The 27,432-nt window shown below is 40.3% G+C and overlaps 3 protein-coding genes across 7 annotated transcripts in view; 2 read left to right on the forward strand and 1 right to left on the reverse strand.

Moving 5' to 3' along the window:
• Window positions 1-2: 2 nt before the first annotated feature.
• ptpn18 (protein tyrosine phosphatase non-receptor type 18) lies at window positions 3-12,280 on the reverse strand. 2 transcript variants are annotated; one of them, XM_042097141.1, is made up of 17 exons: window positions 12,009-12,280; window positions 9,850-9,958; window positions 9,249-9,325; window positions 8,494-8,589; window positions 8,159-8,197; window positions 7,994-8,062; window positions 7,671-7,733; window positions 7,391-7,533; window positions 6,603-6,669; window positions 6,022-6,099; window positions 5,766-5,855; window positions 4,798-4,886; window positions 3,130-3,464; window positions 2,238-2,269; window positions 1,769-1,796; window positions 1,410-1,511; window positions 3-367 (listed from the first exon to the last, which is right to left on the reverse strand). In XM_042097141.1, exons 1-17 carry the CDS (start codon window positions 12,087-12,089, stop codon window positions 294-296), a joined length of 1,572 nt encoding a protein of 523 aa, XP_041953075.1. In that variant the 5' UTR covers window positions 12,090-12,280; the 3' UTR covers window positions 3-293. The 2 variants fall into 2 exon arrangements, with proteins under 2 accessions (XP_041953075.1, XP_041953076.1); XM_042097142.1 differs by lacking the exon at window positions 7,994-8,062.
• A 2,236-nt stretch (window positions 12,281-14,516) lies between these two features.
• On the forward strand, window positions 14,517-18,163 carry mon1ba (MON1 secretory trafficking family member Ba). 4 transcript variants are annotated; one of them, XM_042097140.1, is made up of 5 exons: window positions 14,517-15,672; window positions 15,938-16,417; window positions 16,535-16,730; window positions 17,458-17,602; window positions 17,828-18,163. In XM_042097140.1, the coding sequence occupies exons 1-5, from the start codon at window positions 15,207-15,209 to the stop codon at window positions 18,059-18,061; spliced, it is 1,521 nt and encodes a 506-aa protein (XP_041953074.1). In that variant the 5' UTR covers window positions 14,517-15,206; the 3' UTR covers window positions 18,062-18,163. The 4 variants fall into 4 exon arrangements, with proteins under 4 accessions (XP_041953074.1, XP_041953069.1, XP_041953073.1 ...); XM_042097136.1 differs by having other exon boundaries at window positions 14,719-14,769; window positions 15,238-15,672; window positions 15,938-16,730; XM_042097135.1 differs by having other exon boundaries at window positions 15,938-16,730.
• A 6,777-nt stretch (window positions 18,164-24,940) lies between these two features.
• Window positions 24,941-27,432, forward strand: part of gripap1 (GRIP1 associated protein 1) — a 53,609-nt gene continuing 51,117 nt past the window's right edge. Inside the window, exons 1-4 of the mRNA XM_042097143.1 lie at window positions 24,941-25,232; window positions 26,416-26,482; window positions 26,911-26,972; window positions 27,341-27,367. Of these exons, the coding sequence (XP_041953077.1) occupies window positions 25,191-25,232; window positions 26,416-26,482; window positions 26,911-26,972; window positions 27,341-27,367 (198 nt within the window). The 5' untranslated portion in view covers window positions 24,941-25,190. The remainder of the gene's footprint in view (window positions 25,233-26,415; window positions 26,483-26,910; window positions 26,973-27,340; window positions 27,368-27,432) is intronic.

The following is a 27,432-nucleotide window of genomic DNA, read 5'->3' on the forward strand; positions in this document are numbered from 1 at the left end:
ACTGTGTGTTCACTGTGTGCTGTTTGTGTTTCACTAATTCAACGATTGGGTTAAACACAGAGACCAAATTTCCCTCACGGGATCAAAAAAGTATATATACTTATACTTACTTATATACATAGTCAAGACCCACACCACAAAATGAATTACAAACCCAAGCAATTAAGTGTACTGAACTCAGTGTACTGAACCCCAATCTCACGCCACTCACTGTCCTAAACCCCCAGCACCCCAAACAGAGTGTATGTCAGTAGGAGGAGAAGACCAGCCTGAGCCTCTCCAGCTCCGTCTCATCATCGCTCAGCTCGACTCCATTCTGCCGGAGGGTCTCTGGGCCCTTTGGGCTTCTTAATCCTGCAGTTGAAGCCTGTGATGAAGAGACAAAATGGTGCAGACGCGGACATCAGTATACTCTGTGGGGGAGACGTCTCTGTCTGTGCGTTTCCACACTTTCTACAGCAGCTGTACTTCACTCAGAATAACATACAGAATAACATACGAGTCAATGCTACAAATGCACAGTGCCAACCAAGCGGAAGTCAGGTGTCAGGTGACTATGCTTAATGACTAACGACTAAATGTCGACATGCATATTATGTGTCACACCACCATGCAGCGAAGCCATGAAATGGCCATGAGAATAACTACATGTAAATGCAATCAACGTCATGGTGTCCTCATTTGTGCATTGCCCCAAACCAGCTGCCTGTCTGGCTCCTAATGTCACAGAAAGCCTTTAAAAGTCTAGGTCTCCGGCCATGCTGACAAGCTGGCATCAATTGCCCTGGGAACACTTGGCAATCAGCGCACAATCATTTTCCTTGCATGGCGCAATGAGCTGATTACAGTGATGATTGCAAACTATTAGACACATTCAGACCTGCTCCACAGGTGTGTGAGGGAGAGGGCCACGTGCCCAGGTAAGTCAGCGGAGTAAATCTCCGAACACAAATCTAGGCACTGCTCTCACAGACACCCACCACCAGAGTGCTACTTTGCTACTGACTGAAAGGAGCAAAGGTCTTTTATAGAATTCCTATCTCTTCACAATGTAGCTCTGCCGCAATTTAACCAATTACAAATAACAATTTAAGTGCTGCCATTATATACACTAACTACCGCTGTGCTGGCCATACCAAAAATGTATAGGCTCAGCATGTGCCATATATAATTCATGCTATTCATAAACCAAGACTTGAGACAATAATAATATTCTGAATGTATCATAAATATTCTACTTCCTGGACATATTCTGTTTGTCTTGTAAAAACATATTAAACGTATACTACAGTAGTTACATTTTCCAGACCATTTCTTTGATTTTCTAATCTTCCCTATGTCATCAATTCTGTTTTCTTGACAGAGAAGTCCACACCTTTGTGTTTGTGTTCATGGGGGACAGCATTTACCTAGGCCTCCAGGAGTACAGAAGCTGTCTGCTGTCCTGTTGGAGTCTTTAAGGGGACATGACACATACTCATAATCGTCATCTTGTGATGGGACGCTTTCCACTGTGAGGTGAGAGAAACAGCATGTTGAGAAAGAGGAACACAGAGAGAGAGAGAGAAAAAGAAAGACAGAAGGGAGAAAATTAAAGCAAGATTATTGGCAAAAATCCTGCCTCCTTTGACACACCTTATCCACACCTTTGTTTAGTGAGAGGTCTCAAAGACAAACACACACGCCACAAACAGTAATTAGACATAAGCTTGTGAGGGATAGAAGAATACAAACATCTTGGCAAATTATATTTTAGAGATCCACTTACTCTTTGCTTTGGTGCCGGGCATCTTCATCTGTACAACATATGAAAGCATAAATTACACACAAAGAAACACTAAAGATGGAGCAGGAAATGAGGACTGAGAAATCCATGAACAAAGACTCCAAACACTGGAAGAGTGCTCTTAAATAAGACGACACACCCAACTCAGGAATGACTACTCTACTACTCTAAACACTATCCGTCAACGCCTCATTTATGCATAATTTGTCATTTCATCTTCATCATGGAGCCATTCACTTGATTGAATGCGTCACCTTACACAGGTGAGCACTACATCTGATCAGCAGGAGCAGCAAGCTGTTCTCTGTTTGCTCGCTAAGATGTGGCAGGTGTCTGGGCTGGAACGACGTCAGCTCCCCCCGGATTCGTTTCACAGACCACCGTACACAGAACACCCATAAAGCGCAGTCAAGAGCTTTGCACTGGCCTGGTGAGGAAATGAGGATATTACCTGAGTCTCTCTAGAGGGAGGTCCACACTTCCCTGTAATGAAGAGAGAGAGAGAGAGGGAGAGAGAGAAAGAGAAAGAGAGAGAAACAAATCCAAAAGTAAACAAAATTAGTCTGCTGATGAAAAAACAGCAAACAAATATACAGTGCCTCAATTTTGCCTCAAATAACAGAGCATACTACAGAGGTTTGTCATTACAGCTGCCATGCTTCTAAAGCCATTAGAGAAACAAAGGCCCTTTACTCTATTTAATGCAGAGGACATCAGGATATTCATTTCCATTTAATTCTGCAATGTGTGTTGTTGAATTGTTTTTTGGAGCGAAGAGAGAGAAGAATATATTAAAACACAAACTCTGCCATTTAACACAGTGTTATTGCAGAGCTCCATGCAGACGAATAGTCTGGGATATCATCCAAATGTTTTAAATAACCTGATTAGTAATTAGACTTGTGCAACTGGCATGAATCATGGAATCCATTTATGCAAATGTTTATGCAAACATGCATGGAAACAATGCACTCAGAAATGCCACCCTGATAATAAGGGCCTATATGCTTTTACAACTATTTCTCAGCGCAACCTGTGGTAAGTTAGTGTAGAGATTGTGTTCTCTTGATAAGTAACATTTATTTTTGGCCTTCCTATGTAGGAAGTTTCAAAATAAACATGTCTTGATATGAATTGACAATTACCAATATAGAAAATACTGACGGTGAAGGAAGTGACAGGCGAACAGGATGTTCATGAGAACGCCTTCAGCACATTTACAAGGTGTGAAAAGGTAAATTCCTTTTCTGCTGCCACAAATAGCTACCATTGTCAACAATCTGGACATCAAATAAATCACTGATCTTTGTCCCTACGATAACCCATTATGTGCCCCCCCTCACCTGGCACCGGCTCGTAGTCGCCATGGTCTTTGGCCGGTGCTGCCGGTGCATCCCCTGCCCGCTGCTTGCCCACTCCTGCCGTGTCGTAGATGGGCACGGTGAGGGGCGTGGGAGACCGAGTGCCAGGCCTCCCTTTGGGCTTCACGATGCTGTAGAGTTCGCTGGTGGCTGGAGCTGGGGTGGCACTCGGCGGCTTCCCTTTGAGCCCTCCCGACTCGGCGTTGTCATAGTGGTGCGTTACTGTGGTGGGAGCCTGTTTGGACTTGTTGACGACTGCATAGGTGTCGTTCATCTTCCGTGGCGAGGGTTGAGGTGGTTTGGCTCTGAGTTTCAGGCTGGTTTTACCAAAGCAGAGCACAGAGAGTATTTAGAGTTGCAGGTTAATCATAAGAATATGACCACTCGCAAAAATAACAGACTTGTACTCTTCTATTTGTGCAAGTGAGCAACTGTGTGTAAATTTTAGAAAGGCCACTAAGAGTACAGACCACCAATTTCCTCACCAATAGCATGGTGACTTGAGCCAAACTCTTAAGCAACAATGACAATCAATGACATTTTTAAAAAGCAGTTTTGGCCCTAGCTGCTCAAAACTCAGACATAACTAATATCTGAATATACGTTTGGTCAGATTACATTTTCTACATGAGTGTAGAAAATTTCAATTATGTCAGCACAGTAAATGTCCAAAGATTAATATCTCTGTGCGGTTGAAGACCTGATTTCCTACACATTCGTTGTCTCATATAAGGATTTAGCAAATCGACCTTTGCAATTCTGCTTTGTAATGTCAGAAGTGATGTTTAAAAAAAGTGTATCCTTCCAGCAGCTGTCACATAGAAACTCACTAAATAACTCTCTTTTACTGCCAAGTTAAGTTAAGTTAATTACTGCAATGTATTGCTTGGTCAACTTTGATGACTTTCATTACACTAATGTAGGGCACATTTCATTTATGATTCACTTATTTCTTTGTAGAGGTTTCCATTCTAAAACATATTTGGCATACTTACAGTTCGCACTTTTACAATTCACAGTTTCACAATTACTATTTCATAATTGAGCTAAACAAACACATCAGTGGCTTTCCAAAAAGAGATAATAAACATTTAAAATATGAAGGTTTGTTAAAATAAATGGGAATATTATTTGGACACACAAGACAAGAGAGATTATGGGTTTGGTGAGTAATAGTTTGCACAGAAGGGCACACAAAGTGTCATAAGAAACCGATTAACGTCTAATACACTTAGCTGTGAATAAAAACAGGAAGTAAAGATCACAATTCTCACAGAAATGTTTCTGAAGTGTTTAGCTGTAGCTTCCTGCATTCACTCTCTGTTTCTAAACTATCCTCTCTTTCTCCCTATACCTAAGCAATGCATCAGTCCACAGTGTTCCCCAATACATTGACTTATTTGTGGCGGCCTACCACAATATTAACATTGACCACCACACAATGATTTTCCAGGTTGTACTAAATTGTGCTCTAAATCTGGTTAACCAACCACCACAAATGGAATTCAATTCTGTGGGAAACACTGGTCCATAAAACTGAACTAGCCTTCTGCTGTCTTGCCCCGTTCTTGTGACACCGTAACCACTGACTACAAGCAAACCTCACAGGGAGTAAGGAGTGTGACAATCGGTCGGTCGGTTGGTCCTCACCTCTCGGCGCTCACTCCACCACAGGATAACGAGGATCTGAGCACAGTCTTCAACAAGTCCTCGGAGTCATTGTAGAGAGAGAGGCGATGCTAAGCAAAGACACACACAGATGAACAAGGCTGCGTGCGAGCCCAGACCAGCAGGCAGGCACTGTTGCACAACCTCAACCAGTTTCTCTACGCAAGACTAATTCACATCTCATCCTGTGCACACAATTATTTGCATAGAGGAAGCTAGCAGACTGGATATTTCCTGCTTTCATCTGTTGCCTTTCAAGCCTATTGTGCCCTGATGGCATTTAGAGAGAAGTTAGAACTTTTAAAACAAATGTTATTTGACACCTAAATGTCAGAAAATAGTCTGGTATTTTATGGAACTTGACATTGAGTGGCAAGGCTTGCTGATTGGCTGCTGAAATTACCAATCCTGCCAAATATTTCTATACATCTTTAAATATTACACATACTGTCTCTGACTGCATATCATTACCAGGTTCGAGGCATTTGTTTTTGTTGAAATAATTACTGCAATAGGCAATTGCAACAATATTTTTAAGTGAGTCACATACTCCATCAGTAGATACAACGCCCCCACACTCAACATCTAGATACATGGGATTATAATGGATTCTATCCATATTTATGCAAACTGCGAGAACAATGCTCACCATATCCTTCTCTATTAGAATTCACAAAGTCTGCCATCTAGAGTATTGTGACTGTTATTACAACATCTCATATCAGTGGTACTGTGAATCATCTGATGATAACACCCAGCATAAAAGCAACATAAGGATAAAGGTCACATGCTTTAAGGTATGTGAACTATATCAATACACACCTCTAGCAACAAACAGTATTAACAAATAGGAAAATAGAAAAACACATTTGTTATGTGCAATCAACAAACAGTAGTCACAAAACAAAGCAACTAAGGCAAGAGGCAAACAAACGTAATGTCTTTCATACCTCATTGAGGTTTTCATAATTGGGCTTGGTACCACACATAGTCTTTTCAAACATCTGCACCACGGTTTTAAATACAAACTCATACTGTTCCTGTTGAAACATGAGAATCAAGAGCAGCATTTTCAAATTATTTTCTGAATTGGTCAAATATGTGCTACCAAACAAACACATATTACATACATTTTATACAGTGGTATAATATTGAAGAGAGAAATGTGCTATTATGGTACAGTACTTAAAGTGGTTGGCACAATACCTTTGTCTGTACAGCAGAGGGTCTTTGATCTCGAATGTCCAGAATGATGTCCTTTAGGCTAAAATCCTCTTTGATTTGCTTCAGGAAATTAATTAATGAAGCATATACAAATTAACAGCGGTAGAGTGTAACCGTGTTTAAACAGTGTTTAACAATGCTTTTGTAATTGTTCATTGCTTAAAGGTGCTCTAAGCGATGCTGGGTAACGTCACTTCTGTTGACTTCTGAACAAAACAGGGAGCTAGCTCGCTACTTCCTCTCCCTCCCTCCCGTGTTGCTCCCGTGCAATTGAAACTCTCCTAAACGTGCATCTCGTCTGTGATTTGCTGGAACAGTTTGTTATGTTTTTATGTGCTAGGTTTGCCCAGGTTGTTTTTGTTGCCGTTTTTGGAGCCTGGGCTGTCCACAGAGATCACGTTTTACATTCAAGTGTATTCAGGACACAGACAGCTAGCGGTTGGTTAGGTGATGTTTGCAGTAAGTAACATAAAATGTTTTCGCCTAAAAAACGCATGGCATCGATTAGAGCACCTTTAAAATGAATTAGTATTTGAACACACACAAAAAAAAGCTTCAAGTACCTTGGTTTGGTAAAGATCATGAACATAATCCACGGCACACAGCACCCCCGTTCTCCCACAACCAGCACTACACACAAAGCAGATTTAGCAATCATTCAGCAATTTAATCACAGGCTTTTAGCAGATACAGAGTAAAGACACCACCGCTACCTCTATAACCCTTTAATACGAAAAATACTTCAAATTAATTTTGTTGTTAGAGATCACAGTAACATTTTAAAACTGCCACTACTTGACAGCAAGACTGACAGAGTTGTTGCATGTTGGCCTCACGGCACATTCTAGAGACAGACATGAAAAAGAAAACTGGGCGACCGTCTCTGAACTGCCTGGTGGCTGCGGCCTCCATCAGGTCCTGAATATTGAACATGTCTCACATCATTTAAATGGAATCATTAACATGCATGGAGATGATCGACACAGAATCACACGGACTGTTGAATTTTAATGGGCATATGGGCACCTTGCTGAGAGAACATGCTATTTTGTACGAGAGAAGAGGACGGAACGGCTTTGTGCCACAGGAGTACAGCATGTCACACCAGCGACGGGCACTGAGTTTCGGCTCGACAGAGGCTGACATGAAGAGGTTCATGAAGATGGTAGTGTGTGTGTGTGTGTGTGTGTGTGTGTGTGTGTGTGTGTTGAGGAAGGAGGGCGGTCATTTTAAACAGGAGCAAATTACAATGGGGAGATAGCCAGTCTGTGTGGAAGTGAGTCTGTGTGGAAGTGAGTCCAGACACTTTTAGCGTGTAGCGAGACAGAGAGGCAGAGAGAGGAACTTGAACCTGCAGTGGACCAGCACAGGGGCCTTGTGTTTCCCCTGAGCTTTCATGGCCAGCTCCAGCATGTGCAAGATGCCATCAGAGGACTGGGGGATGCCATGGTCAGGCCACGTGGTGTACTGGAAATGGTAGATGAAGCGGGAGTCCTGCGAGAGGAAATTAAAAATAAGTATATATATATAGGTCTATATATATATATATACACACATATATACAGTAACCAGAACTGATCTAAATAGGATGCACACTTGACTATATTTCACACGTGGCATGTGACACTTACTTGGTTATATTTCACCACAAACGTCCTTCTAATTACTTCCTCATCTGGCCCAGATTCTTCCAACTGTCAGACAAAAGAAGATTGAGTGAAAATTGCTCCAACCTTATTTCCTCCTGCAGAGGAACTTTCAGTTTTGTAACTGATGCTGACACCGGACAAACTTGCAAAAGCCCATATACTGTACTTAATGTGCTTGTTGAAAAGGCCTTTTGTAACACAGACATGAAAACCTTTAAAGTACCACTAAACCCATGATAGAAAGATAATTTTAAAGGTTATATCATTCTGAAGTTCAAATATCATTATGAAGTTTATAAACTTACATTTGTTACTGTGAAGGCGCCAAAAACTGATGTCCCAGAAATAGGAGCCCAATAGTTTTCACATTTTTTCTTAAAAAGAAACATAAAATCAGACAGGAAAAAATGTGTATAACACAACAGGTGCCAACCAATCTCTCAGCAGACTAATTACAAAAGCAAAGTTACCTTTCCCAGCTCTACTTCTTTACAAGCCATGATAATGACCTGAAAAAGCACAGAAGAGGACATGGAAAAATTGCACCACTTTTCCTATATTGAGTTTATTTATCACAATGATCAACATGGAGGACCGTTTTTAATTGAAGAGTGTCTCTTCAGGGCACTGTTATGCCTTCAGTAGGTAAGGAGAAACAACAATTGTAGCTCTCCCTGAACATGTAAAAATTCCCGATTTACAATTGCACAACAATTTTATAACACTGCCAGTCAGAGAATTCCAGTTTAAGATGAAACTTTTGGGAGAACTACTTGACCAAGAGTCCCCTTCAACACAGCCTTACCCTCACGTCGTACTGCCAGATCATTCTCCAGAAGTCCACCACTGTGTGGCTCAGGGGTCCTTGAGTGGCAATATAGCTCTTGTTTGCAGTGGCACCCTGCAAGAGGCAAGAAAACAGCGGCACACTTTACACTTCTCTTATGCAGGACAGCTCACGGATCAGAGCAGAGATGAATACAGAGGCCTGCAGTGTAGCTGTTCTGGTTAATTATTCTTAGTGTAGTGCATAACTAGAATTGTGGTGACAAAATATACATCTCCACAAAGCAAGAAAATGAGAGTATAGGACAATGTTAAGGCTAGATCTGAGATGTAAGGTATAGTTAATTATTTGAGATAAATACACAACACTTTATTAAAAATGTTTGAATGATGGGCAAACTTGAAGGTGACTGATATCAGACACTTATCCAAAGTGATGTGGCCTCACAACGGCAAGTTCAGGAAACAAACCAAAACGGCGTACAACATGCGTGTGTTGGTGTGTGCCTGTGTGTATGTGTGTGTGCGTGAGTGTGAGTGTGTGTGTGTGCATGAGTGAGTGAGTGTGTGTGTGTGTGCATGCCTGTGTGTGTGTGTGTTTGTGTGTGTGTCTGTGTGTGCCTGTGTGTGTGTGTGTCTGTACGTGTAGATGTGTATGTGTGTGCATGCATGTGCAAAAAAAGAAGATAGATAGATAGATAGATAGATAGATAGATAGATAGATAGATAGATCCCCAGTGAGTTTCTGTGTATGTTCTTGTGGGGGAAACAAACCTGGATAAAGCTGGCATTGATGTAGTCAGACTCATTCTCATTTGTAAACAGACAGAGAGGAACACGGGTCTGGTCATCTGCAGACACAGACAAGGAGAGATATGATCTCAGATAAGTCTTATACAATATACACATTTGATACTAAAACACCAGGTATACTACTCACTTATAAAGCACAGGGAAATAAAAGAATTTGCAATCAAAAGTTGAAAAGGTGGAATATCCAAATGGCATAATTTATACCGTCACACATCAGTTAGTATGTCAGAGGACTTCTCACGATAGGGAAGGATAGGATACAGGAAGGATACTGTTTGGATATTCTTATTGTTGTTCTAAAAAGACATGAAGATGACAGTTTGGACCTCCAAATAACTGACATTACTGTACACTGTGTTACATTGGACAATTTAATTTCCACACACAATCCACAAACTGCTTTGGATCAAGAGCCTCTTCGTTAACACTAGACCTAAATGTAGCCTACCCTAAATATAACAGACAATGTAAGAAACCATGTGGTACAAAAGAATGCTCGAATCATAACACGTACATGGATGGAACGTGTGCCATGTCATTGCAGTTTAAAGTGATCTCTTACAGGGCAATATGTCCTTGTAGCGATTCTTTTTCACGTTCTCCTGAAGGCGTCCTTCCTCTGCAGTTAAGCCTAATTCCTGCTTCCTCTTTATGGATAGCTGACGTACCCTCTGTAAATAAGATAGACAAAACAGAATGAATAAACTACAAACAGTTTCAAATGCATACGCACAGCAGCACACACACACACACACAAGTCAAATCAACAATGGAACAATATTCTTTTTCTGAATCTGAATGACGTTTCAAATGGCAGGGAAGCGGCAACTTAACGTTTATAACTGAGGAGTGAACAATTCAAGTTCAAACAAAGTTCACCCAGTAGATGGCAGCATTTTCTCTGAGGGTTTTGAACTCAAAACACCAATGATTGCCACACACTTTATTGTTCCACACTAAAACCCTTGCTCTATCCACAGCTGGAACCAACTCTAAAAGGATATTAGATATTCCCCCACCTTTACTTTCAGTCTAGACTGAAACCTGGTGTTTGAGGACGTTTACAATTGCAATGAGGGGCAGCCGTGGCCCACTGGTTAGCACTCTGGACTTGTAACCATCGGGTTGCCGATTCGAGCCCCGACCAGTGGGCCGCGGCTGAAGTGCCCTTGAGCAAGGCACCTAACCCCTCCCCGAGCACTTTTTTTATTTTAAAAACTCCACTTAAGCTTATTTCTAAGAATATCTAGTTTGTTTTGGAAATGATTATGTCATGATATAGTTTAAATACCTTTGCAAACAAATACATGTAAATTAAACATTTACAATACTTTTCACAGATGTATGCATTTGAGAAAGTTTTACCTACATACAATGTACATTACTGTATGTGAAATACACTACAAAACTCTACTACACCAGAGTAAGGGTTCTTGAATTGTCCTTTTTAAAGAATTCTCAATGCATTACCTCTGATGAGGTAAGATTAAATTACTTATGATAATAATGATAAAGCCCTTTATGGGTTTATTGGGTGCTCAATAATACTTCAATGGTAGACTAACAATTCAGTGGTAGGTTCCTTGAGTAACTCTGAGTAAATCTTCATCCATCAAAAACAACATTTTCTGTCAAAGAGGTTATTTATTTTGCATGCATGATACCATAGTGATAGCCCTAAGATACCATAGGCCTACTTCAATGGCAATGAGTCTAGAACTATTCACACTTAAAACCACTTGTTAAATGCATTCAGCACAAACACAGCTAGAAGTTGTCAGTAACTAAGTTGCACAATCTAGTGTGCCGTACCAGGTACTTTGTTCATATGAACCCAGAAAAAAAGATAAAATGTAACCCACATAAAATAATACAAAAATCCTGCACATTTTTGAACATGTTTGATCAAACACTGTAACCATACTGCCTTGTGTTAATGTTTTACCAGCAGGTAAAATGTGTGACTGGAAAATCCAGGCTTCATTTACAAATTATTATTTCCTGGTTTTCATTTGCCTGGTCAATGTACAACTATAGACCTGACTAGCACATCTGAACTTATTTACTTAAGCAGAACAATATCAAATGTAGGTCAAGTTGACTTCTGGTCAATGCTTATATCAGCAGCCATCTCCCATATAGATATCAGGCACACTCAGTGAATATGATCTCGGGTGAGTTCAAAACAAGTCCAAAATGGATTATTTTTTCTCACTGGAGCATGACATTCTGCTCCTGATTGTTACAGTTAGTACGTCAGTGACATGAACGCTGGAGACTGAATGAGGAACAGCGGATCAAATGTATAACTAGGCTACATCATTTTCACTTGCAATAAAGCTCAGAGAGTTTACTTCTGTAAATGCTTTGTGAACCACAATCCACACTACGAAGTTAAACTATTGCACAATAACACTAAACAGAGTAGCCCCATCCTGAATAATATTCCAGGATTAGACTTCTTTCAGGGTCTGAAAGTTATGCTGTGTAATTTAAAACAAATTGCCTAAATTAAAACAAGAGACAGCATGATGCATGCTATGCTGCTAAACTAATGATTGCAGATATTCTATTTGACTTATATAGTAGGCCTAGGCTACACAGCACATAAGACACACACAAACAAACAAAGGTGACATCGCAGAATCGTGAAAACAATTGGATATTATGCATCATGAAATGCGACAAAAAAAACCCCATCAGAACGGATTCAAAACTTACGTTATACTCGGATGTGATAAGGCTGTCAACATTTGCCCGTGACTTTGCCTCATAAATAAACTTCAGGATGTGTCTTTCCATTTTTGAGGAAAACGTACTGTAATACCGTAGCCAAACCTCTACCTAACCATACAGCTGACTGAAAGGCGCAAGCTTTGTGTGATCTACATCTGGACATAAGGGCGACAGTCGACTGTAACGCGAGCATGATAGATTTGCACTCCAGTGAGTCGAAGGTAGGCAGTTTGATAACTTCTACATCACTGTTTCCGTCTGTGGTCAGCAATGCTGGGAGCAGGAAGTTTTTTTTTGTTTTCCTCATACATAGCCTTTTGTGACTCCATACCTGCTACTGTGGACCGAAAACCTAAGGAACACCTGTTGAACACGATGATCAGCAAGACAAAACTTGATATCATCTCACATTAATGTTGGATGTTAGATTACTCTGGAGTTACCACAAGTATCACTCCCACCCAGTCCCCTTTATCATGAGCGGTTCCCACATAACGCACCACTAAGTCCTCATCGAGTCCCAGAAAACATTTTTCCGTTGCATTGCAATGCATTGCAGTGCAGTCGCAGCCTACATTTTGTTAACATAAAATACATTTCTCATTATTTGCTGAACTTCACAGATCAAGATTAACCTACAAAACAATAGCCTAATAATAGCCTAACAGAATAATTTGCCACTTATGTTGGTAAACTGCATTAAGCATAAACCCATCTGTTGTAAGTCCATACCATAATTTTGGGTATTTTTTTATCACTTAATCCTATACCAAAATGTGAGATGAATAAAGAGAGATGCATGAGGACATATATTTGCACATTCTTTCATTTGTTTACCTTTTAATAGCCTTTGCTGGTCACTTGATATGCACTCACAATTATGTTCAGTGCTGCTTGCACCATTTTAGATTTTGAGCAGCTAAATGATTGCAGTGCTGTATTGAGCACAAAGACCACAGGTCTTAAAATGGTCAGTCAGACCTGAAGAAAGAATACATTCTGAGCATTTTACGTACTGCTAAATGTATCTGCCTATGTTTTCTAAAGGTCAATCAGTGCTGTATCGACAAGGTACATTTTCAAATCGATCATAATAATTGACCATAAAAATGTATATCTTAAAAATTGTGTAGGCTATGCAAAGTCATTGAATGTCAAAGTTATTAATGACAGGAACAAATAAAATTGTGCATGAAGGCTGATAAAATCCATAAGTGGGGGAAGGGTAGGGTTATATGTAAATTAATAGATGTAAATTAATACTTTTGTATACTGAATATAGATAGACAATGATTAGATAGATACAATGATTAGATCTTTCATCTTGCTGTTGTTATAATGTAATTTCATATTTAACAAGGTTCTGTTAAAATATATGCACTGTATCAAGCAGTAAGTGAAAACATGCAGGTGGGTCACTGTTAGCAAGACAGTTTGTTGGGCAGGCTAATGATCAGTGTATTTATTCTTAAGCTGCAGCTGAGTGAAGAATGAAACCATGCTCTATACTACAATAGAGCATCGTTTCCCAACCTTGAGGTCGGGACCCCATGTGAGGTCGCCTGAAATTCAAATGGGGTCGGCTGAGATATTGGCTATCTTACAATTGACCTGTACATTGTAAAAATATAAATAAAACATATGAAAACCCCTATTATATCCAAGTTCATTAACTAATCGGATCCTTCATTACAATCTAGCTATATAAAAATAAACTTAGACATCCATGAGATCATCATGGGTAATAATGCCTGATCAACGTTCCAAACAAAGTCGCAAAACAACCAGGTAAGTTAGTCAAACAAACAAATTACCTTGCTAGGACATTTAGGGAAAATACCTTTCTCAACTGGATGTTACAGAGATGAGATGCGCTCTCTCTCACAACATGATGTGAATGATTGGGGTCACCAACGTTTTGTGACATCAAAATAGGGTCAGCTGCCAAAAAAGGTTGGGAACCCCTGCAATAGATGGTTACCACTGTGACACCTTACCTGAACCCTGTCAAACAACTGGTTTGTGCTTCTACATCAAAACTAGTACCAATATACCATTCAATGAGACAATCTATGTAATATATAACATTGTTGTCAGTTATGTCAGACTCCATTTATAAGACTTTATGTACTTGTCATGTGCTGCAGATAGTGTATCACTGCATGTATTTCTACACAGTGTATCAAGTCCTTGCCCCACCAGCACAGGTCCATGCATTTATTGTGAAATGCAGTTTGAAAACCCTCTGCTGGATCCTGCTGGCTGTCGGCTCATTAAGGAAGCTTTGAGGGCAGTTTTGGGTGATAATGAAGACGAAGTGCTGAAACAGAACAGAACAGTGCTTGAAGAGGCTTGAGAGTGAATTAATTGAATTGTAACTTACGTAGGACAATGGGAAATTCAACCAAGCAGTGGAATAATGTAATAATAACAAACAACTTGATTTTAAATTTGAATATAAAAGTTTACTACATTATTAAGTATTCCTCTGTGCATTTGCTGTCGATACAGGGGCCTACACAAAGGACACACTGTCTTCGTCTTTTGTTTTTGTCTGACGTAGTCTACAATTGACCTGGCAATAGAGGACTTTTATTTTGAAATTGGAATCACAACATTCGTCCACTCACAATGGACATAGTCTCATAGAGAAGCAGCTGCAGTGTTCATTCCTCCTCTGTCACACTAGCCGGGATACAGCTGAAACTGAACTGCTACTTTTTTCACTTCTGCTTTAAAGCAGCATGTGAGTAGAGTCTTTTTTATTTGTATTACTCATTATGCCGAAGGAACTATGATTTAAAAAGTATTGGAAAATCAGTGTTATGTCTGCTTTGGTAAATGTCATGACACATCAAAACAATGGTGTCTTACCAAATTCACCAGATGAACTTTACAAAAAAAGGGACTCTAGCTAGATTCTAATATATCTGGTTCTAACTAGTAATCGCTGAACTTGATCCAAATATAGGCTACATTGATTAAATAAGCCTGAGTAACTTTAAACTTAATGCGGGATTTCTAGAATGTGAAAGGCCTACTTTTAACTTCAAGAACAATTAAGGCTTGGTTTTCAGCAGTAATGTATTTGTCATTTTGGTGAATTATATTCTGATTTGTTCGTGCATGAAAATATTCACTGTTCTGTGAGTTTTAGATACCACTGATCATTCACTAGCATAAATGCACTATGACACTTCTAACAATCTACCAGTTGCCGGCAGAAAGGACATGCAACACATCTTTGACAGGGGAGATACCAATAAGATGTATGAGATCACTCACACAGGAGACATTAGTGATAGTATGAATGGTTCCATGGACTCCTCTGACCACTCATTGCAAGACTGCAGAGAGAGTGCATCAGTTAGAACCTGTGGAACTGTACAGGGACAAGATGAGGGGCCTTCAGTGCAGCAGGCTGATGGAGATTCCCCTTCCCCCTCCCCCAACGGCAATCATGAAGAGGAAGTGATGACAGACAGTTGGAGAGGACACAGGAAGCATGTGTTCGTCTTGAGCGAGGCAGGCAAGCCCATTTACTCTCGCTATGGCAACGAGGAAGCACTTTCCACTACAATGGGTGTCATGATGGCGCTGGTTTCCTTTGTCCAGAGCAGTGACGACACTATCCGCTCCATCCACTCAGGTAACAGTTCACAATCACATCCACCTCCTCTGTGTGATCTGTTCTTGCAAATGAAACCGTTTTGGGGGACAAATTCTTTGCTGCCCATGGCCCATCACAATGTAGCCGTGCCTCTGTTGCCATGGTAATTTTGGCAAAGCTGAAATTGAAGCCGCTCTGAGATTTTATTGGTAGGCCATCCCCTGTTGTGCCATGTTTCGTTTTGCTCTGTTAAATGATTTAATTACAAATATATAAAATGCTGCATTCTTCCTCCTTCCTGCAGATGGCCACACAGTTGTTTTCATGCAGCAGGGTCCTTTGGTGCTTGTCCTGGTGTCCAATAACAAGCAGTCTGAACAACAGCTGCATACTGAACTCCTGTATGTGCACTACCAAATAGTCAGCATGCTCACCCAGGCGAGCATAACCCGTATTTTTGAGCAGAAAAAGAACTACGACCTGCGCCGCCTGTTGACAGGATCGGAGAGGATCCTGGATGGTCTACTTGACCTCATGGACACAGACCCCAGCTTCCTGCTGTCTGCTGTGCAGTGTCTGCCCCTGCTGCCTTCCCTAAGAGACTCCATCAGCCAAATTTTACAAAAAGCCATCACCCCGAATCTGGTCTTCTCCATTCTCATTGTCAACAACCAGCTGCTCACCATCGTCCAAGAGAGGACGGTTCTCGAGGATGCCAGGCTGAAGGCCACTGACCTGCTCCTGATGCTCAACTTCATCACGTCCTCCTCAGCGTTTTGCGGCGGTGAGATCTGGACACCCATTTGCCTACCCCTCTTCAACTCTGACTGCTACTTCTATGCCTACGTCGCCTATCTGAACCCTCCTGATTGCACAGTGTGCCTACTTCTCGTTTCCACAGACAGGGATGCCTTCTTTGCAATAGCAGAGTGCAAGAGGAAGATTGAAGAAAACTTCAGGGCTCAGAATGTTCTAGATGTAATTTCAAGAGCTCAGTTGTATGATGTCAGTGATGTCGGCATATCAGATCTGAGGCACTTCATGTACATGCCTTTCACCATTCCCGAAAAGCGCCACCAGCTCCCACAATTCACCAGGTGAGAGTGCACTTCCGCATTCCATTCCACTCTTGTTAAATGTGAATGAACTACAATATCTCTATCTATAAGTAACTATAACTCATGCTGGCTAAACCAGTTGTGCTAGCTCACAATTTGTGCAGGCAGCATCATTTAATTATTTTTTTCCTGCTGTTTCTTTCTATGGGTCTTCCAGCAATAAGAACATTGCAGTAATTCTGGTGACCAAAGCTTTTTCCATTTTGTGGCATCACAGTGACAATAAAGATCTTACTTGGCTTGCAATATCACATAATTTGTATACACACAGAGACTACAGTCTGTGTTTATTGCCCATAAAATTGCCCAGCGGAGCCATTTATGCAAAAATGTGAGTAAATAAGTAGAGACCAGACTGAGAGGGCTTTGTCAGACATTGTATGGAAGGCTGTGGTGCAATAGGAAACACATGATGCCGAGAGACGAGCCCAAGGTGAAGGCCTTAAGGCCTCTTTGTTCAGCCAGCAGTTAGGTGCCAGGCCAAATGAAGGAGAAGGCTCACATGTTTCGCGTCAAACCTCTCACATGACACTGCTGGGAAGTTTGTCTTAACAAAAGCTGCTGTTATTTCCTGGAACATTACTGTGCAGTAGACCTTCTGTGTGGTTTGTTCTTTTTTAGCTTGTCGATGGTTGAGCCCTATTTGGGTTTGAGAACACAAGGCTGCTTGATCTTTATACCTTCTGTGTGGTTTGTTCTTTTGTAGCTCGTCGATGGAAGAGCCCTATTTGGGTTTTGAGAGGACAAGACTGCTTGATCTGTATCGTCACATTCACAGCCGGATACACAGCCTTACACAGCCACTGAAAATAATCTATCATGTTTCACAAAGAGAGGTGTTATTGGCGTGGGTACGAACCTTTGCACTGTTTATCAAGTAATTCAGATGAAGTGGGCTTTTCTTTATACAATAAAATAGTAGCCTATGATTATGCGGTACAAAAAAAACTTTTAAACCAAAGTAAGGAAGTAAAATAATTGAATACTTCAAATCAAGATTTCAATTAATGTTTAGTCTACAAGAAACCTATGTTTAGCAAAACTATTTTTGTTTGAAACCATCTTCTTTTCTTTAGACTACCAACAAGTTTGAGCTGTATGCCTGCTTTAGCCCTTTTGTTACAAAGTCATCTGCCATCAACTCTGTCACCAAGTTATTGCGCTGGATTAAAAAGGCAGAAGATCGACTCTTCATCCGTAGCCCTCTGAAGTACTCCACCGTAGCCAGCACGAGAGTGAACTCCAGTGATGGGCGGGGAAGCTCAGACAGACAAGAGGCACCAGATGGCAACCTGTTGTCTCTTCTATGATCACACCTACGTGGTTTAACCACCAAACAGCCCTACTGCAACATGAGACACTTTGAGCATAATAAAATATAAATTTGGTTATGACAACCCATAACTGAGCATAAAATACAGAATGTAAACATTTTTATAGCCTATTTGTTTGTTGAGACTGAGAATAATTTATTGCCAGGTAAGTCAAGTCATTGGGTCATTGTGGACATGGGTTGCAAGCTGTTGTGGAACCAGAGGTGGACAGTACTAAGTACATTAACTTGATTACTGTACTTAAGTATGATTTGTGAGTATCTGCACTTTACTTGAGTATTAATATTTTTGGAAACTTGTGACTTTTACTCCACTACATAAAGACAAATATTGTACTTTTGACTCCACATTTGAAATATGAGCATACTCGTTACTTTTAACCACATTTGACTTTTTAAATGCAATAATGCAATAGACCATCTTGAAGTTCATTTTTTGGGAGAACGCAGACAGACCTGTTAGCAATTGAGATTTGAGAAGTGGTCTGATGTTAACCAGGCTACCCTCCATGACCATTGCAAAAATGGATTGAAATTAGACAATCACCTGGCATTCACCACATAGCTAGATCTCTAGCCTTATTAAACAATAAATAATCTATTCATAATTGAGTTATCTGGTTTTGTATTTGGCCGTGAAAATGTTTTAGATTTGAATGTTTTAGATCAGAGAATGAATAATAATTTAAATTATATTATTGCATCCATTTGAACAGTTGCAAAGTTGTGAAAATAGGTAAAGTGTTTTTGTTGGATGTAAGGCACTAAAAGTCTCTTCACCGACCAAAGGATGCATACCCTATTAATGACCAAATAGACATACATGTCAATACATTAAAAAGGAAAACTAGGCCTAATTCTGAATAGGCTACTTAATTATTTTTAAAAGCAAGTACTTATGTAGGCTAGGCTACTTCAACTTAAGTAGCCTAAAAATCTGACTTAGCTTTCACTTGTATTGGAGTAGCCTAATATTTGACAAGGTGCATCTTTCACTTAGCATTGTGTAGGCTACTTCGTCTACTGTGTGTGGAACACACACCTCCTCCAGCAACTAGATGTACCGCATAGCGGTACAAAATATGACCGCCGCTCAGTCCTGTACATCTGTTCCATGAAAATAAATCACACTTCAATTTGTCTCCATATTTTACTCCATCCCCCACTCTTGAAACTTTTGTGTATGCTCGTTTGGCATGCCTGAGTGTGTGTGTGCGGCTGCACAGAAAGTAGCCTACTGGTGCTGAAAAGGTGAATAGATTGTAGAATAGCCAAAGAAGATGTAGCATTGTTATAAAACCTTTAAAATCTCTAAACAATCACAAGTAGGGCAGTTCATCACAGTTCATCCATTGCAACTGGATTGATGAAAGGTCACTTACACCTGTAGGCTACATTGTATTTGGGAAAAGCAAAAGGTATCAGCATGATGTTATTTATTTATTTATTTTTTATGTATTTATAAACAAAAACATCTCTGTCAGTTCCATGCCGTTTTCAACAGCTATCAAAAACAAAGGTCATTTTTGGATGGATGGATTTTTTGTGAATGTTTCTTCTTCTACATAAGATTTTAGTCATCTTTAGTTCATGTAATACTTTATTGTCATTGCACAAATTAAGTAACAGTAGTCTGAAACGTTATTGTTAATGCACAAATTAAGTAACAGTAGCCTAGTCTGAAATGAAATGCTGTTTTACATCTAACCAGTGGTGCAAATAACTGACATGTCCAAATGGGCCTTGATGAAATGCGTCGCTAGACTGTTCATACACATTTTAACGGGCCAAAGTTGAAGAGCTTTTGTCCGTTATTGTTCGTGCAAATATAGGCTGATTCATGTTCCCTTGCATTGTGTAACTGAGGTCCATGGCTAGTCTGGCTTTCATCAGACCAAGCTCAATCTTTTAAGAAATCAAAAAATAACTAGATGCACCGCATAGCGGTACAAAATATGACCGCCGCTCAGTCCTGTACATCCGTTCCGCGAAAATAAATCACACTTCAATTTGTCTCCATATTTTACTCCATCCCCCACTCTTGAAACTTTTGTGTATGCTTGTTTGGCATGCCTGAGTGTGTGTGTGCGGCTGCACAGAAAGTAGCCTACTGGTGCTGAAAAGGTGAATAGATTGTAGAATAGCCAAAGAAGATGTAGCATTGTTATAAAACCTTTAAAATCTCTAAACAATCACAAGTAGGGCAGTTCATCACAGTTCATCCATTGCAACTGGATTGATGAAAGGTCACTTACACCTGTAGGCTACACTGTATTTGGGAAAAGCAAAAGGTATCATATAAATAAATAATGTTATTTATTTATTTATATTTTTATTTTTTATGTATTTTTAAACAAAAACATCTGTCAGTTCCATGCCGTTTTCAACAGCTATCAAAAACAAAGGTCATTTTTGGATGGATGGATTTTTTGTGAATGTTTCTTCTTCTACATAAGATTTTAGTCATCTTTAGTTCATGTAATACTTAATTGTCAATGCACAAGCGGACTTAAACTGTCATATCGTGGCGAAAAGTTGTAATAACATTCACGCAGCTCCATGAAAGCGCGAATGAAGTAGCCACTTCTAAATGGGACCCACTACACAGTAGCTTAAGGTGATTTGCTAAAGCAGCCATAATGAAATGAAGGTGTCATTGTTTGGATACTTCACACACACGTGCTTTTTAATTTCACAGACTACAACTACCAAGCTGTAATCAAAGCACATCGATTCCCCTCTCACACCCTGCACGCACTTAAAACAAAATAAACAGGCGTCTGTGTAGACTGGTGTAACGTTGGTAAATCTTCCATTGCACAGAATGATTTTGTAGCACGTGCAATAAATGACAGTCGAAAGATACAAACAGTGCTGCTATACATTTGCTTGGTATAACAGCATTTATAGTTTTCTACAAATGCAATAAATCAAATGCCTCCATCACTCAACCAACGCTATCAGTAACATTACCTAGGTCCTTATTGATATTACAAGATTAACGTACCTGCAGTAAAAACCAAGCATGTCCGATAAACATCCTCAGATTTATTTCGGCTTCAAGAAGAAATGGGAATTACACTTCATGTGAACATCGTCCTATCCTTATTAGATGTTCGCTGCGGTAAATTACAGTCCTTGTATGAAGCGTCCATTGTTTTTTCCAACCCACTTTTAACTTCCAACAAAATTACGTCTCACTGCAACGATGCGCCATCTAGTGGACAAACGACTACTTCTCGCCAATACTGAAAATGCAGCCATGATGATGATGATGAATATTTATTTTGGCTTACTTTTAATCCTACTGAATTTGTAATTATGTATCGGCCGTTCTAATACCGATACTATGTGGGTGCCTGTGTGTGTGCATGTGTATATGTGTGCACCGCCATTTACAGGCCAATGAGTGTACAGTCACTAAATGTACACATAACCTAATTTTTTTAGACCCCCCCATGGATGAAATTCTACGAAACTTGGCATACCCCCGGAGAATGCCAGGTCAATCATACACATAAAATTTGGTGCAGTTCTGAACATCGGGGGCGATTAAAGCAGAATAATATTGCATTTTCATTTTTTACCAGGGGGTGGGGGTGCAAATCACAAATGAGTGATTATGAGCCAGGTTGATGTGGGCCCTTGAGACCAACATACCATAAAAGATTCTTCATCCTCAGTGCCACGGTTCAGGTAGTTATTTAGGAAAAACTGTTTTTTTTTTTTTTGCGGTTCAGGGGGCCCAGCACGGGGGGTGGGGGGCGTTGGTGGTGGTCCCCGGGGACGAAATGAAATTTTTCCGTAAAAGTCTAGTGGGGCTACATACCCACCAAATTTCATGTACCCCGGTGGTGCGGTGTCCCGGGTATCAATGACCAAAAATTCAGGGAGTAGATGACGGGAAAAATTCTTGAATTGTGTGCATGTGTGCGTGTACAAATTTATGTTTATGTGTGTGGGTGTGTGTGTATGTGCGTGCTTGTGTGTTTGCCTGCGTATGTGTGTTTGTATGATTACTGTAAATGTATGTGTGTGCGTGTGTATCTGTTTATGCACATGTGTGCACATGGAATGGGTTAACATGACCCCTGGAGGCAAACATACGGAACAAATTGGTCATCCTAGGCCCTACAGTTCTCAAGATATTCAAAGAGAACTGTGTCTGCCCTACCCTCCTTTCGGGGGGTCCAGTCCAGCGGGGGGGGGGGGGGGGGGGGGGGCTACAGATCAAAACGAAGAATGACGGTTCCATGCTATCCATGTGGGGGTACATGCCCACCAAGTTTTTGTGTACCCCGGTCTTTCAGTGTCCCGGGAATCCTTGTTGGTGTACGTCACTAAATGTACACATAAATTATTTTATTGTAAGGCCCCCCATGAACGAAAGTACACAAAACTTGGCATGCATTCGGAGGGTGTCATAATGATCCTACACTTTTAATTTCGTGCAGTTTTGACCTTGTCAGCCAGAGATATTGTGATGAAAACACCTAATTTTTTGCTTTTTAATTTTTAACTAGGTGGCGCTATATGAAATAAGTGGTAATGGGATGGGTTGACATGCCCCCTTAAGACCAACATACATAAAAAAGGTGGACCTCCTAGGCCAGGGGTCTCAAACTCAAATGAGCTGGGGGCCAATTCTGCCAACGTCATCTGATTGGAGGGCCGGCTATTTCTGAAAATGCAATGTTCTTTTTTTCAAATACCACACAAAACTGCAAACAGAAAGTGCAAGTGTTTTTATCTAGTTTTAGACACCTGTGCTAGCAACCTTAGCTTATAAATAAAATAATGATAAAATAAATATTAATACAAATTATAAAATAAATGAAAAACAGGTATGTGTGTGTGTTTCACACCAAATAAAAATATTTCCTCTCATAACTTTTTTAAACCTGGCAAACTAGGCATCAGGGTTCAGAAAGCAACACCATTGGATTTTTATATAAAAATTTCAAAAGGCCATGACTTGAAAGTGGTCAGAGATGAAGTCCTACTGTAAATGTAAAAATCTTTGAGTAAAACAAAAGTTTATGAAGGGGGTAAATGTACCCATGTAATTTGTCACTGGATGGCAAGCACTTCAAATTATGCACCTTTCAGTAAATACTGGATGAACATATTTAAGCAGGTTTACTTTCCTTTTTTCATATTACCCACATAACAAATTAACAGGAAAACACCTAAGATATATACCAACACCTAATATGTTGTGGTTTAGTAATAGATTACTACAATATAGGCCTACAATAAAGTATTCTGGTCAAACAGTTCCTATCGCGGGTAATCTGCAGTACCCAGAAGTTCGCATCATATTACGGGTGACTTTGTAGTTCTTCAGAGCCCTATTTCTACTAGCCCTGCTGTCTGTACCACATCCATTACGGACACTATCATCACGATTACCACTTCAACCTCCAAGCTATGTTGGGCAGAGGGTCGAAACAAGCATGGTATGCTTAGTGGACACCGTTGTATACACGCACCTCCATTCACAGACGCACCGTGACTATCACTGTCATAGACGATCGATCATAATCTCCAAAAGGATATTCTCCTTCAGAATTAGAATAGGTGAATAACATAGCTTACCTAAGACTTCATCGTACGTGATTTGGTGTAGGCCTATTTCTGCTTAATTTCTGCTTCAATTTCTGCAACACTATGGCCTGCATCGCTTCCGCGTCATTACATATGCACGTCTTTGTGTTTCTCGCGTGTAATACAAGTATTTCCTGAAAACTTTGCGCAGCGATTTTGGGTTTGAATCAAGCTATGGATGTCTTGCACATAGTGGAGCAGAGTAGGCCTACAAATGAGATTTGTCACCGTACCTGGATCTATCGTCTATTTTAATCAGTATTGTTGTTTAATAGCCTCAAGGGCCGGATTACATTATTATTTTGTCATACGTCGCGGGCCGGAATTGGGCAGGACGCGGGCCGGATTTGGCCCGCGGGCCGGGTGTTTGAGACCCCTGTCCTAGGCCCTACGGTTCTCGAGATATTCACAGAAAACTGTCTCCGGCCACCTACAGGCCAGTTGGTGTATAGTAACATAAATTAATTTATTGTGTGGCCCCCCATGAACGGAATTCCACAAAACTTGGCGTGCATATAGAGGGTGTCATAATGATCCTACAATTCCAATTTCGTTTTGACTATGTTAGGTCACAGATACCTTCAATTACAACACCTCATTTTTACTTTTTTGTGTTTAACTAGGTGGCGCTATACATGAAATGAGTGGTTATGGAATGGGTTGACATGGCCCCTTGAGATCAACATACAAAAAAAAAATGGTCCTCCTAAACCCTACGGTTTTCGAGATATTCACAGAAAACTGTGTCTGCCCTACCCTCCTTTCGGGGGGTCCAGTCCAGCGGGGGGGCTACAGATAAAAACGAAAAACGATGGTTCCATGCTATCCATGTGGGGTTACATGCCCACCAAGTTTCGTGTACCCCGGTCTTTCAGTGTCCCGGGAATCATTGACGGAAATTTGGGCATGCGGAAAAAAAAAAAAAAAAAAAAAAAAAAAAATCTGACTAAACCTATATGACCGCCGCTTCGCTGCGCGGCGGTCATAATTAAATAGCCTAGGTCTATAATAAACATAAACCTGGAGGCTCTCCACAATGAATAGGCACTACTGGCATTTTTTCTATTCCATTTCCTATGCCTTTGTGGGCATGAACACACGTGACCAATGCAAAGGTTGAGCGAGCTATTTTGTGTTTAGTTCAGTGACAGGTGGTCTGCTGCAATGTTTGAGGTCTTACCTCCATCTGCAGGACAGGTGCAATCACTACATTACCTTGCTTTTTGCACAGATGTCAGTGTTTACAGTGGAAACTTCTAGGCTATTAATGTTGTCTGTGCATTGTAGGCTAGGGCGCTTCCCAAAAGTTTGGCAAAATAACTGGTTGTAGCCTACATAGACGTTAAACAATGCTTTTCGTATGGCGAGCAACCTTAAAACAAACCTAAATTGCTCACTAGCTAATATCCATCATACTCCCTCACTCACCCAGGCTTGACCCCCGCCGCCAGGACCAACCGCTCGGTAACGTTAGTCCTTCCCGAGCTCCGTAAGTGAAGATGGCGCAGGCACTATCGGAAGAGGAGTTCCATCGAATGCAGGTAACCGACCTTGTTGACAGGCATTCCATGCTCTTTCCACACATTGTTTGCTAAATGTTTAGATTAATGTTGTAGCCTGGGGTTGTCTTTTGACTTGTACGCCTGGTTGCAAAAATGACACATGAAACACAGAGGCCAAAAAAGCCTTGGAATTTCGTACACAGTGTTGACTGAAGACGGAGAGAGGTGGTTTGACAAGCCTGTGATGATGGTGGCAAGATGGCTAGCGGTGTTAGCTGGTGTTGCTACTAAGCTAGTAACATAGGAACCTTAATAAGTTAAAGGGATAGTTTCGCGAAATTGGCAAAATCTCGAATGTCACAAACGCACGCCACTGGGACTCTGGTTATGTATTTATGTGTCCTTGAAAACCGTAAACTGTAATGTTAGAAAATACATTTATATCACAATTTTGCTTGCTGGCTTGCTAACTAGCAAGCGGATGTTTTGCTTGCTCACTTCCTCAATTGAATCCAATGTATTTAGGATCAGAGCTATGCTAGCTACCTGCGTACTGGAAGCTGGCTAGCTTGTGGCATTTGCACGAAAATGCAAAAGGCCAAGGTGTCACGTTGAATCAGGGGAATTATATATTTGCTTCAATGTCAAACTACCTCACCAGGTTGTAGACAAGAATGTCTGGACAGGAGTCGAAGTGTTTAAAATGTAGCTAATTAGTCCCGAGCTAGCTTCTAGTCGTCTAGTCAGCTATTACTAGCCTAAAGTTAGCCAACTAGCAAGGTGGCAAATGCCACTCAGCTTGCTGTTTGTTGACATCCTTAATAATTTGAACCCCGCAGTAAAACCCAACTCCCAGGTGGAACCGAACCAGATATTGGAGCATTTAATTGGTAGTCAGCGCTTAATGACGTTTCGGAAAACCTAGCTTTCCTGCAAGATTGCAAAAATTAATACTGGAGGTATGCAAACTTGCTGATGGGGAAAATGCTTGACAATGTCTCAGGAAGCTTTAGGCCCATCTCTCCTGCTTTCAATTGAGTGACTTAATTAACGTGTTTGCTCCCTACAGTGTGTTTCTGCAATTAGTGGTAGCTTACCGAATTTGAAGTGATGACCACACTTTCAGTCCTACAAATCACATTGATCAGTGGATGGATTTGAACATGAAACATATGGATACCCACTTTACTGTTCTAATTACATGTTGAACATTTGTTCTCAGGCTCAGCTTCTGGAGCTAAGAACGCAGAACTACCAACTCTCGGATGACCTGCGGAAGAACTCTGCTGGTAAGGAGCCACTAGCCTACTGTGTGTTTGTGCCTTATTATCAGGTTAGGACAATGGTCACTTTTAGTTAATGGGCATACTTTTTAGCATTTGTTGATATTGTTTCACAAGCTGAGTGCTTTATCCACATCTTTGCTTGTTTTTTTTTATTTGAATTTGAATTGAATTTAATCTGTGCTTTTTATGAAAATCATTTGTATTCTTTGAATGCTTTAATCTTTTATTTGAAATCTATGATGAGAATGCTTTTATGTTTGGAAGTTAAAGTAGACCACAAGTAGGAATGTGAAATCGACTTATCCTCATGCTGTGTGTAACTTCTTGCAAGTAAATGGTTCTAAAATGTAGGCTAGTCAGTTTCTTGGGCATGAGTGGATCATTATAGGAGATTTCTTTTGTATCTCTTAATATGGCTTTTTTTTTTGCAGAGCTCAATAATGTCAGGCAGAAAAACGTTACCTTGGAGAAGGACTACATCAAAGCACAGAAGGTAAGATACTTCCCTTAGTAATAATTTTAATGAACACCAGTAATTGATACATTTATTTCAGAGTGTTTAATAAATTATGAGACAGTGACCACCAAGACCAATATAGTCATAGTGTTTGCTTAAGGTAAATATATACAGTCCCTTCAGTTGGAAAGACTAGCTCAGCTGTTTCAAAGGGTATGTAGGTCATGACATAATAAATTATCTAATCAATTTTATGTGTCTTGTAGAGTAGGTCAAGAGTGAATTAGTCCAATTTGGTAATGAAATAAATGTTGATGCAGATACATCTAATAAAACTCAGATTTTGTTGACTTGCCCTAGATTTTACTCTCACCACATTTTGTTTTTATTTATTTTACCCAAAGGCATTGAACAAGAGCAAGAAGGCTCAGGTAAGGCTTTTCAGTTTCAGTTTCAGTGATAAAGGATACTGATTTTATTTACATGTGTGTCAAGA

Source organism: Alosa sapidissima, chromosome 7 (assembly GCF_018492685.1).
Source record: "Alosa sapidissima isolate fAloSap1 chromosome 7, fAloSap1.pri, whole genome shotgun sequence".
Classification (NCBI taxonomy): Eukaryota; Metazoa; Chordata; class Actinopteri; order Clupeiformes; family Clupeidae; genus Alosa; species Alosa sapidissima.